The 12,702-nt window shown below is 41.0% G+C and overlaps 1 protein-coding gene across 3 annotated transcripts in view; it reads left to right on the top strand.

Annotated features, from left to right (window-relative positions):
* The window catches only part of Cfap95 (cilia and flagella associated protein 95), a 58,596-nt gene that overhangs the window by 13,457 nt on the left and 32,437 nt on the right, over positions 1-12,702 (top strand). The window contains exons 1-2 of one of the 3 annotated variants that reach the window (XM_070035457.1): positions 5,488-5,572; positions 10,699-10,822. Coding sequence is in view for 1 of the 3 variants with exons in the window: in XM_070035455.1 (XP_069891556.1) it covers positions 5,464-5,572 (109 nt within the window). In the remaining 2 variants the exon portion in view is untranslated. The other 2 variants (XM_070035455.1, XM_070035458.1) reach the window with 2 other exon arrangements.

The raw sequence follows: 12,702 nt of genomic DNA on the forward strand, positions 1-12,702 counted from the left end.
GATAATTATGTCTCAGATAAATCTTGATGATGATGATGATGATGATGATGATGATGATGATGATGATGATGATGATGATGATGATGTGTGTGTGTGTGTGTGTGTGTGTGTGTGTGTGTGTGTGTGTGTGTGTGTGTGTGTGTGTACCAGTCCTGGGGCTTGAACTCAGGGCCTGGGTATTGTCTCTGAGCTTTTTCACTCAAAGATAGCAGTTCTGTGCCACTTGAACCACAGCTCTATTTCCAGCTTTTTGCTGATTAATTGGAAATAAGAGTTTCACAGATTTTCTCTGCCTGGGCTGGCTTCTAACTGTAATCCTCACAAATCTGCCTCCTGAGTAGCTAAGATTAGAGGCATGAGCCATGTGTACCCAGTTGATAAATACTTTATATAAAGAGCTACTTACACCTGCAGCCATCAGCTCTGTCTTGATAAAACAATGTCTTCAGCAGAAGCAAGATTTTCTTCAGGGAAAATTCTGGCACTGCTGAAAAGAGGTCCTACAGCCCTTCCTCCCAGCTTGGATGTCCAACTGGCCTTGAAGACTCAAGTCTTGTTTCAGGCAGTTAGCAGATACCTGTAGGTATCCATCATCTTTGGTCATGAACTAAGTTAAGTACTGTCAAACTTATGCTCGGATGAATTAGCATATGCAAGAGACTATAGATCTGACTGCCAATGATGATTTTTGCACTAGTCCAAGGTGACATAGAAACTGTAATGACAATATAGCATATTTACTCATTGCTGAATTTATTCACTTCGAAGGACTGAGATTGTTTTTGCTGATTTTTGGTGTAAATATCTTATTTTTAAAGAAGATAGATGATTCTTTTATTCTGAATGTGCTTGTCAAAATAAAGCTGACAGTTTTATATTTGTTCTTCCTTATTTGGGGAGGAAGCTTGGCTCTTCCACAAAGCAATGTTTTGGAAATCATTGACCCAAGAATCTGGGATTGCAGCTGTCTCCATAGCTTTCTCAGCCTCACTGCTAATGATATTGAGGCCAGATTTTTTTTTTTTGTTGCTGTTGCTGTGCATGATTGCCTGTGTACCAGAATGTCTAGCACCATCACCAACAGCTACTTGCTAGACTGCTAACAACCTACCCTACTCAGATGTTACAATGAAATGACAGGATTTTTTGCTTGTTGATGAAACTGAGGTTTAAGCTCAGCCTCGTGCTAGGCAGGTACTCTACCAACTTGAGCCATTCTCCTAGCCCTTTTTGCATTGGTTATTCTTGAGGTAGGATCTCACTTTTCCCCTGGGCGAGTGTGGACTGCAGTCCTCCTATTTGTGCTTCTTTGTATGGCTGAGAGGTATACGCCAACTGTGCCCAGATGTTTGTTGAGATGAAGTCTTAGAAACTTTTTGTGCTGGCTGGGCCTGGTATTGCTATGCCCTCAATTGCTGCCTCCCAAAAAGTTGAGATTACAGACTGTAGCTACTATACTTAGCTAGATTTTATTTTTCATGTTTTGCATTTGTTTTTGTTTCAGGTAATCATGCTATTCAGCTCAGGCTGATCTTGAACATGTGATACTACAATAAAAAATGTCACTGATTAGGCTTGTTGATGTAAATCTGAAAACCCAGCCATCAGGAGGTTGAAACAAAAGAAATGTTATTCGAGGACAGCCTCAGCTCTATATGAGTTCTAAGTTCATGGGCTTCATTGCAACACCTGCTTTCAATAATAACAACAAAAAGTCTCCAAATATGAACACATGTCTGATTTGTATGCAGTGTCTGTGGGGGTTTGGTAGTGACAAATGACCTCCACCCCTATTGATTTGGAACAGAATTTTTCAAATTATGGTCTCAACCCACTAGTGCATGGTGAACTTAAGGGTTTAAGAGCTATGTGAAAAATGCAATACATAAGAAACAAATCCTTCCAATACATGGTGTTGGGGAAATTAGATATCCATAGGAAGAAGAATGAAATTGGACCCTTCTTGCTCACCAAGTGTAAAAATAGTCTCAAATGGATTAAAGATTTAGATGTAATACATTACACTACTAGGATAAAATATAGAGGAAATGCTAGACTATAGAAGGAATATGAGACTAAAATGTAGAGGACATTGGGAAGTTTAAAGATTTGGGGGGTCAAGATCTTAAAAGCACCAGAAACAGGAAGAAATAGACAAATGAAATGGCATCAAACTAAAGAATGGAAGCCAGGGCAGAGACAGTGTACAGAAGGGAGAAAGTATTTGCCTTTCTTCTTCTGACAGAGGGTTAATACTCAGAATGCATTAGAAAAAACTTTACAGCAACAAACCAAGTAATCCAATTTTTAAAACAGGAGATGTACACATGGCACTAGGTGCATGCCACAGTGTTCAATGTCGTGGATAGATCTGTAGTGGGACGGTTGAGGATTGAGGAGTTTCAGCAGATGTAGAAGAGGACACTCAATGACAGCAAAGATGGATTTTTACTTTTCTGGACCTCATACTTTTCTAACAGTTGGGTAAAACTGCCACTTGACTGATGATAAGGTTTTCCCACCTGATTAGAGATGAAAGTGAAAGAGAAATTGAATCCAATGTTGGAGAAATAAAGTTGCAACTGTCAGACACCAGATTTTGAGGCCCTATCAGTGTTAACTATGTATAGATGTCTGTGATGCTTCAAAATATAGGGCCTTTCTTCTTACATTTAATCCCTATGAAAATCTTAAATAAAATTCTGTCTCTGTCTCTGTCTGTCTGTCTGTTTCTTTTATTACTTTTTGGGGCTGTACTAGAACTTGAACCCAGGGCCATAGATGTGGTGCCCATCACCACTTCCAGCTTTTTGCTGGTTAATTAGAGATAAGTCTCACAGACTTTTCTGCCTGGTTTCAAACTGTGATACTCAGATCTCAGCCTCTTGAGTAGCTAGAATTATAGGCAAGAGCCACTGGCTCTTTTTTTGTTGTTATTTTTTTTTCTTTTGTTTTTCTTTCTTTCTTTTTTCCTTCCTTCCTTCCTTCCTTCCTTCCTTCCTTCCTTCCTTCCTTCCTTCTTTCTTTCTTTCTTTCTTTCTTTCTTTCTTTCTTTCTTTCTTTCTTTCTTTCTTTCTCCTTTCTCTCCCTTTCTTCCTCCCTCGCTCCCCCCTCTCTTTCTCTCTTTCTTTCTTTTTCTCTTTCTTTCTCTCTTTCTTTCTCTCTTTCTTTCTCTCTTTCTTTCTCTCTTTCTTTCTTTCTTTCTCTCTTTCTTTCTCTCTTTCTTTCTTTCTTTCCTTTTTTTCTGGTCATAGGGCTTGAACTCTGGGCCTGGATGCTGTCCCTCAGCTCTTCAGCTCAAGGCTAGCACTCTACCACTTGAGCCACAGTGCCACTTCCGGTTTTCTGGTGGTTTATTGAAGAGTCTCACACACTTTTCTGCCCAGGCTGGCTTCTAACTGTGATCCTCAGATCTCAGCGTCCTGAGTAACTAGGATTATAGGAGTGAGCCATGGGCACCTGGCAGTATTATTTCTATTATCATTTTGCACAAATGGAAAAGGGAAGCATAGAAAGGTCCCATGGCTGGGACCTGGCTGAGCAGTGACTGAACTCTGTGGTCTTGTCCGCTTTACAACTTCTTAATGATGTTTGACATCCCTACCCCGGAGCATGTGAGAACTTTCTGTCAGGCTCTCGTAAAAATGCTAATGAGTTATCAAGGTTCATTATTGTAACTTGAGGCCCAGGTAGAAAGAGAGAAGACTCACATGCTAGTATTCTGCCTGCTTTCTAACCTTGGCTCATTGGCTGCCATATTCTGCCATAGAGCTCTGCCCCATGCTCAGAGGTGGAGGCCAAGGGTGTTAGGAGAACTTAGTGCAGTGGTTGGGACCCGATATGTGAGATGGAGTTGAGGGGGCAGGCCCCAGTGGGGCTCAGGTTAAAGATGCTGTTCTGTCTGCACCCCACTGTATCCACACTCAGCACATGGCAGGCTTTTTTCTTACCTAGTTGTTTCTGTCTCTGGCTGGACTGGAAGTAAGTGAGAAGTGTCTCCATCAGGGTCACTCCCCAGTTCATTTTCCAGCCCAAGGCCTGGTGTGAATAGTAGTCTCAGTCCATTTTCCATTGCTGTAAGAGAATGTCTGAGACTGGATAATGTATAAAGGAAAGAAGTTCATTTAACTCATGGTTCTGAAGGCTGGAAGTCCAAGATCAGGTGATCACATTTGTGGAGGGCCTCATGGTACATCACACATGGCAAGAAGAAGAAGAAAAGAAAGGAGGAGGGGGAGGGGGAGGGGGAGGGGGAGGGGGAGGGGGAGGGGGAGGGGGAGGAGGAGGGGGAGGGGGAGGAGGAGGAGGAGGAGACTACGACGACAAGTGCGGAAGATGCCCAGGGAGGATCAGCTTATCCCTATAGGTGACAATTTCATCATTCAACAGTAACTGGTAGGGCGGGCTGGGAGAGATGGGTGAGAATTCTGAGAGGCATGACCTTGATCAAGGCACAATGTATTCATAAACTACTTCATTGAATGACAACTTTGTACAACTACTTAAAGATAATTTTCTTACAAGGCGAGAACTCAGTACTATGAGAAGTGACCCAGTCATGAGAGAAAGTCATAGTCCCTCTTAATGCCCACATCAACTTATAAAGGCCCAACCTCTGACCCCGCTACATAGTATGTCAACTTGAGTTTCATATTGAACGATATTCAAATCACACCAAGTAGATTTCTAAGAATATCTGCTGAATGAGCAAATGGATGGATGGTTGAATTCTCTAGTACTTGAGTACTTGAGTGTCTCTTATACAAGCTAGTTTGGTATCCCAAACAATGCTTGCTCTCAGTTTGTTTTGTTTCATTGAAGAATGCTTTATGGAAGTAGCCACTTTCATAAATCAGCTACTTATGTTACCAGCATAGAACTTCCTTTCCATTTCTTACTCTCAAATCCTTCTCCTTTAATTATTCTCAACTGCTCTTATACAACAGAGGTTTGGAAGTTTTTCCTCTTCATGTATACTTCAGAGAAGCATTCCTCTTTTTCTTCTCCTCCTCCACACCCCCCCTTTTTTTTAGCTTATGGTTAATGATCAGATTCCTCTAACTGCTCTTTAGAAAGTACGAAGCATGGGTTCTCAATCACTATGAACAAATACTCTGCCATCCTACTTTGAAAAATATGTATAATTAAAATTCACGGTTGAAAGAATTTCTAAAGTGGCAAGTTGCTTTTCTAAGATATTACCATGTCTTATTTTAGAATTTACATTCAGTAGCTAATCTACATTATGAAATGAGATCCAGTTCATTGGAGTTCCTGAATAATTACTGTGCTTTCTGCTTGCAGGAAAAGTTGCCTCAGCTACTTGAAAAGTGATTTTAAAAAATACTTTGTTCTAGACTCAATTTAGAACTAGAATAACACCACAAATACAATCAATTTTCATTGGATAATTTTAAAACATGTAATGCAATACATAATAAATATGATTTATCCCTTCTGAAGGCACCACGAAAGACAAGCTTTTCCCAAAGATTATGATACAGAGAATACAGACCAAGTAATAAACTTGTGTAAATCCTCATATCATCGACTCGGAACTGAGGAGCCTCCCGTAAGTAGCTGTTGTTAATTTCTATAAGTCTGGACACTTTGGTGTAGCCATGCAAGTAAGAACCAAGAGGAACATGTGTTTAGCACTGCCATCTTTACTGTGGTGAGTTACTTTGGCAGGTGCTTTAGCTGGTGTGTCCTTCACCAAGCCTCCCTGTAAAACGCACCTGACTTTCTATTGTTATTGGGGAAGATACGTAAAGCAAACACAAAGTGCCCAACGGAGCGCCTGGCTGTATTAGTTAGCTTTCTATTGCTAGAATGAAATACCCGACACAGGCTTGCCTCTGGAAGTCGAGATTTGTTTTGGCTGGTGATGTGGGAGGTCCAAATTCAAAATCACGTGGTCCTCTTGGTTTGTGTGTCTGGGGAGGGAGATTGTTGGGATGCGCAGCCCTACCTTGATTGTGGGGAGCAGAGGGAGACTGTGGGAACAGATGTGCTTTTGAGAGCACATCCCAGTGAACTCATTCAGGACCCTATCTCTTACATTTCCCAGTGTTACCCATTCTGGAGACCAAACCTCTAACACATAAGCCTTTCGTAAGGTAAATTCAACACCCAAACTAGAGTGCAGGCATACGGTAGTTGTTCAAGGAATTGTTATTATTTTTGTGCTGTTGTGCTGGCCTGGGAAATCATTATTACTGAGTGGGGATGGGGACGTTCACTTCTTGACCTGAGATTATTGTTCCTATCTTGGAAATGAGAGGACATCTCCTGGGTTAGTCAGAGGGTGTTAGTCATAGATCTGCAGGATTCACCGTTTTGGAATTTGAGATAAGCAAAGAAGTCTGGGACCCAAGAACAGACCAGAGAGAAGCAAAGGGCGATTTTCACAAAGCCCTGTAACATTGCTTTATCCGGGAGAAGAGAAAGCTTGCCTGCTTCCAGCAAGCCGCCGTTGTGAGTCTTCATGAAGAGAATTATTGGAAACAATTGCACAAGTGCCTAAGAGAAGAGGAGTCTGTTATTTTGAATGTCCTCCAAGCTCTAAGACACTAGTGACAGTTAAGAGAGTATGAGCCAACTTAGCATTAAGCCTTTCACCCCCTCTGTCCCCATCAGCCAGACCTGGCAAGAGTTCAGCAGTAGAAAAGCAGCAGCAAGGGAAACAGCAGCATCTAAGCAAAGCTCAACTCACTGTAGGCTCCCAGGTCTAAAGTAGCACCGATCCAGGGACAGGGAAACATATATGCAAGACAAAAACTTATCACTAGACTGGGAATGTTCTTAAGTAGAATGAGATCCTCCTTGAAGTTTGAGAGGCTGAGAAAAGCTGTGAGATCAGCCTACAATCTCTTTCCCTCCAGAGGAAGGAAAGAATTAGCCGTGCATGAGGGAGTGAAATGGACAGTTTAGTTAAAATTAACTTGCTTCCTGATTGTATTGTGTTGATACAGTGTTGATCTATTCAGTAAGATGGCTACTTTAATGTTACCTCATTTCATTCTCTAGTACCATGAATGCAGAAATTGAGATCATGTGAAGTTGAAACAAAAACTATGAAAGTCAGAGGTTACATTCTAAGATCTTGAATCCTTTCACAAAATATCTCTTGGAGGATCAAACTTCTCTGTCACTAGTGCCATGGTTTTTCTTTTCTGCCAGCCCTGGGGCTTGAACTCAGGACCTGGGCACTGTCCCTGGGCTTCTTCAGCTCAAAGCTAACATTCTAGCACTTGAGCCATAAGATCACTTCTGGCTTTTTTCTGTTTATGTAGTACTTAGGAATTGAACCCAGGACTTCATGCATGCTAGGCAAGCACTCTACCAGTAAGCCACATCCTGGGTTTTTCTTTTTCTTTTTTTTTTTCAGAGCTGAGGACCAAATTCAGCACTTGCCTGGCAAGTGCTCTTCCACTGAGGTAAATGTCCAACCCTTGCCATGGCTCTTTTACTCTCCTACAATGCATCCTGATTAGGTTTTGGTCTGACTTGGTAATAGTCTGTATCTCACTGTATACGTGTTGGGTCTTTAGTCTCCTACATCTTAGCTACAACTTTTGTCTTGCTCATGAATTATATCCACACATATGCTAGCTAGCCCTTCCTATCTGCTCCCTTTCGTGAATGGCCTTCTTGCCCTTTCTAGTTCTCTTAAGACCGCTGCCGAGTTGTGCTGCTTATATCTACTAGTGATTCTGGTTTGCTGATTGAAGGTCTCTTGACACTTAGATTGTGCTACAAAAGTTAATGTGGACATCATTTTTTTTTTGGTGACAGTATTTAAAACAGCACTATCTGTGCTTACATTTGGGCTAAGTTTCCGAAAGGTCAAGAATATAACAGTAGTTTCACAAGCCAAAGTGAAGTATTAGGTTACTTATGGGAGAATTCCAAATAAGATAGTGCCATTAGGCCCACATTCACCTGAAGAGGATTGAAACCTAAGGAAAAGAGTCACACTGAAAGTCAAATTAGGAGATTTGAATCCAGTCAAAAACATCCTGTATCATGGGAAAGGCCATTGCTTTTCCCAGATAGGACCTTGAAGACTACTAGAGAGGAAACTAAGAAGTCAGCTTCAAATATCTATGTGTCAGAAAGGTCAAATATAGACATAACTAGAGGAGCCAGCCTCTCCTGCCTTGCATTTACTTCTTTCCTTATATCCTGGTACTCATGACATCATCCTTCAAGAGGACAAAGGGAATTAGAAGAGTAGTGAAGAATACCAAGACAGTTGAGAAGAAGCCAATTATACACGTGCCCTCCCCCCTTCCCCCAGTAGGACAGGTCAAAGCAAACCCAGGTGGGTGGAGGAATGAGATTCTTCAACTTTACAAATGTTTGAAGTTTCCACTGTTACATGGGATTGGCTATTTTATTTACTGTAGTAAGACCCTTGGGACAGAAACAGCTGAAGAATGTTTATAGTATCCCAGAGTAACCAGAAAAAAAAAATCCTGGGGCTTATATTTCCCTGAGCATGAGAAAAGTCTAGCCCCTCCAAGTGACAAAGGATAGGCAGGGATGGAGGAAGGGGATAGGAAAGGATGGAAGAGGAAAGTGAGCAGGGATGGAGGAAGAATGGGTTTGTTTTGTGACTCTCTATACTCACAGCTTCCACTTGTTCAATGCCCCAGTTATCTACTTGTCTATAAAAGAGACACTCATTGTTATTTTCTCTTTCCTTAGTTTTCTTCATGTCACTTAAATCACTGGACACATTGTCACAAACGAAGGGACTTTGTTTCCTATCACATCACTATTTTGTAGAACCGAGCACTGAGTGACTGCTTAATAGGTGTTTGCAAAAGAAAGGCAGGAAGGTTTTTTAAAGCAGGTATTAAAGCTACATTGGATAAGAAGGATTTAAATCACGTTATCTTAGGCCAGTGTGCACAAACATATGTCTATATTCTTCGCCTTCAGTGTCTATTTACATATTGCCTTGTGGAAATATTTCTTTATGCTTGGATAATAGCTTGGGCAGGTTATCATTCTTTTATAGTAATTATTAGATAATTGACAAGTGTATTTGGTCATATTTCCATAAAAATATTTTACCAACATGATGGATTTCACTTAAAGCTAAATCTTTTCTCCCTCATCCTTAAACTACAGCCTCCTTAAGTCTGGGGAAGAAAGCTGAGGGGAGGAATGAGGCAAAACTGGCTGATTTTCTGTTTTTCTACTTGCTCTAATCTTCCTTTCCCTCAGACAACTGGGCAACCATAAAGGCCTTTTTTGTGATTATCTGACAATTAATTGACAAAGACTGTTTCTGTGGCCAAAGAAGTGGTTTTATTAGCTGATAGAACACAACTAAGAAATTTGTTCAAGATTTACTTCTCCTAAGGACATGAAATAAGCACCTTGTAAAAGCTGTAACAGGTGACAAAGGAATAAAATTGTTTTCTGATGATAGTCTGAGTCCCATTTGATCAAAAAAGTACTGGTTCTATTTTCAGGGATCACTCTGGGATCTTTTGGATTCTGTAAGTAAATGTAGATGTGAAAACAGCCAGGAGCTCAGACATCACTAGTATTGAGAAATAATGGCCTTTATGGTGATTTTCTTAACATTAAAAACTGTGTGTGTGTGTGTGTGTGTGTGTGTGTGTGTGTGTGTGTGTGTGTATGTGTGTTTCCTAGGGTTTGAACTCAGTTTTTGTTGTTGTTATTATTGTTGTTGTTCAAGACTAGTGCTTTACCACTTGAGCTTTTTGGTGGTTAGAGATAAATGTTTCAAAGACTTTCTAGTTCAAGGTGACTTTGAACTGTGATCCTCAGATCTCAGGCTCCAGAGTAGCTAGGATTGCAGATGTGAGTCGGTAGCTGATGTCTGGCAACAAAATCTTGGTATTACTCTTTGTGAAGAGGATGGTGATGGTGATGATGATGATGATGATGATGATGATGATGATGGTGGTGGTGGTGGTGGTGGTAATGATTTGGGGGGGGATCTTGAAAAAATCTCATGGTAGGAGATTGACAGGTTAAAATATGTAGCCTCCTTTCTTCCCTTCCTTTCTTCCTTCCTTCCTTCCTTCCTTCCTTCCTTCCTTCCTTCCTTCCTTCCTTCCTTTCTTCCTTTCTTCCTCCTTCCTGCCTGCCTGCCTGTCTTCCTTCCTTCCTTTCTTTCTTTCTTCCTTCCTTCCTTTCTTTCTTTCTTCCTTCCTTCCTTCCTTCCTTCCTTCCTTCCAATCTTCCTTCTCCTCCCTCCCTCCCTCCCTCCCTCCCTCCCTCCCTCCCTCCCTCCCTCCCTTCCTCCCTTCCTTCCTTCCTTCCTTCCTTCCTTCCTTCCTTCCTTCCTTCCTTCCATCCTTCCTTCCTTCCTTCCTTCCTTCCTTCCTTCCTTCCTTCCTTCTTTCCTTCCTTCCTTCTAAGGAGCTCTGCACTCAGGGCTTTATGCTTGTTAGACTAGTGCTCTACCACCTGAGCCACACATCCTTCCCAGCATCTTGCTGTTGTTAATTAGAGGTAAAATGTCACAGATTCTTCTGCCTAGGGTTGGCTTCAAATCTGCATCCTCAGAAATCAGCCTCCTGAGTATCTAAGATTATAAGCATGAGCCACTAGTACCCAGCCAGATCGTTCGTTTTGAGATTAAGCCTTATAAAAATTTCTGCCAGGGCTATACTTAAACCACAGTCTTCCCAATGTCCTTCTTCCATGTAGCTACAGTTATAGACACGAGTCACCAGTGCCTGGATTCTTACCTCATAATGAAGATCTTCGGCCTAAGATCTTCAACTTGGTTCCAGGGCATTGTGGTGGAACACTCAGATAGGTCAGGCAATTGGTGAGTAACTGTTTTTGAAATTCTTGGTCTCTCTTTCACCTTGAATATTTGAAAATAAGCAAAATAAAAAAGGAAGTTGAAAAGGACTGGCCCAAAGTATTTAGAATGTGGAGAAATCTCCTAGAGAAAGAAGCAAAGGGTAGGTATGGGAAGTGGGTTCCACTTAGAAGTTAGGGCCTGCAGGAAATCATCTAGTGACTTGATAAATATTCCTCAGAGGCAAGAAAACGTGATGGACTGGAGTCTCATTCACACTGGATGAGAGATTATAGGCAAGCTGACAGGTTTAGGCCTCTAATCCTAGCTAGTCAATAGGCTAGATAAGAAGGACCATGATTTAAAGCCCACCCCAGCAGCAATGTCTTTGCAACTTCATTTCTAATTAATTAGCAAAAATCTGGGCTAGAGACATGGTTCAAGTGGTAGAGTGCCAGTCATGAGCCATCAAGAGAAGCCTCTGAGTTTAAACCCTGGAGTCAGAGAAGGGAAGAAAAAGAAAAAAAAGAGCTTCAGAAGAAGCCAGAGGCATCCGAGGGGAAGATTTTACTTCAGACATATCTGTATTTCAATATGGGCCAGAGGAGTGTGTTTTCTGGGGGCCCTACAAAAGACCCAACAAAGAAATTGTCAATTGAAGATCAACAATGAACTCTGGTATGATTTGCCAGAAAACAAGAAATACTCAGCAGAATGAAGCTGGCTATCCTCAAAAATGCACCATGAAGACAAGTCATAAATGACCTTCTATTCTCTGTACCAGCTACACCTGCTGTGTATCTATTACCCAAGTTTCTTAAATGCTGTACATATGGTGGTGTTCATTCTGAAAGTTAGAAATTGGGACTCAAAAGAACGGGAAATGAGAATGATAACATGAAATGAGCTTCCTGTATACATTCGGTAGTTTATATATTACCATTTGACTCAAGCTAAATTTGCTATTCAAATTCAATGCAAATTTTAGTGATTATCCTGTTTGTTCTGTGTTAATTTAGCTATCTCAGCAAATTGCCAATCTCCAATTTGATACACACACACACACACACACACACACACACACACACACACACACACACACACACACACACACACACACACACACACACACACCTTTTTTAAACATATGGAGTGCTTTTATGAATTACCCACATTTTTGTCAGGTTATGAACATTTCTACACCAAAGTGATTTTTCACCTTAAGATGGTGTTAGGATTAGGTTTGCCTGCAGGTACCTGAAACCAGAAATCAATGTAGATTGTTCATACAATGTTTTATGTTAACATTCTTGAATAGCAGGCCACCTCCAGAATGGGAGTTGCACAGATTGTCTAAAGAAACCTAGACCTTCCAGCTTTCTGCTTTGCCACCTCTGTGGGTAGGACCCAGTGTGACCTGCTCACCTTTTCTGCATCAAGAAGAGGAAAAAATAGACTTTTCCTGGAGGGCGTAAAAAATAATCACACCCATTGCACAGTCCAGTTATTGGTCATATTTAAGTTTAAGGGAGGCTGGAACATGGCCATCTGAAATCCATGTAATCACTTGAATGTGGGGATTTTGCCTCTGATTATATGAAACATAGAGGTCATGAGTAGGTTCTGGAATTAAGCAACTTTGACTATTGGCTACATAATTTAAGAGGTTATAACTTTGATCAGAAGTCTTTAAGCTTTTCATATCTTCATTTCCTTCTGTGCAACAGGAGAATAGTAGAGCTGTTGAGGGCTTAATGTGAAGGCATTTAAAGTGGAGTCTGGACATTTGCTATTATTAATAATAAGCATTTAGCCTTATGATGGATTTTAACTCACTAAATTGCGGTCACTTAGCTTCTGAGGTTTGTTTACCTCTCTATGTGTGTATTAGCCCTATATATTAG

Source organism: Dipodomys merriami, unplaced genomic scaffold (genome assembly GCF_024711535.1).
Source record: "Dipodomys merriami isolate MVZ:Mamm:240054 unplaced genomic scaffold, mDipMer1.0.p SCAF_26, whole genome shotgun sequence".
NCBI lineage: Eukaryota > Metazoa > Chordata > Mammalia > Rodentia > Heteromyidae > Dipodomys > Dipodomys merriami.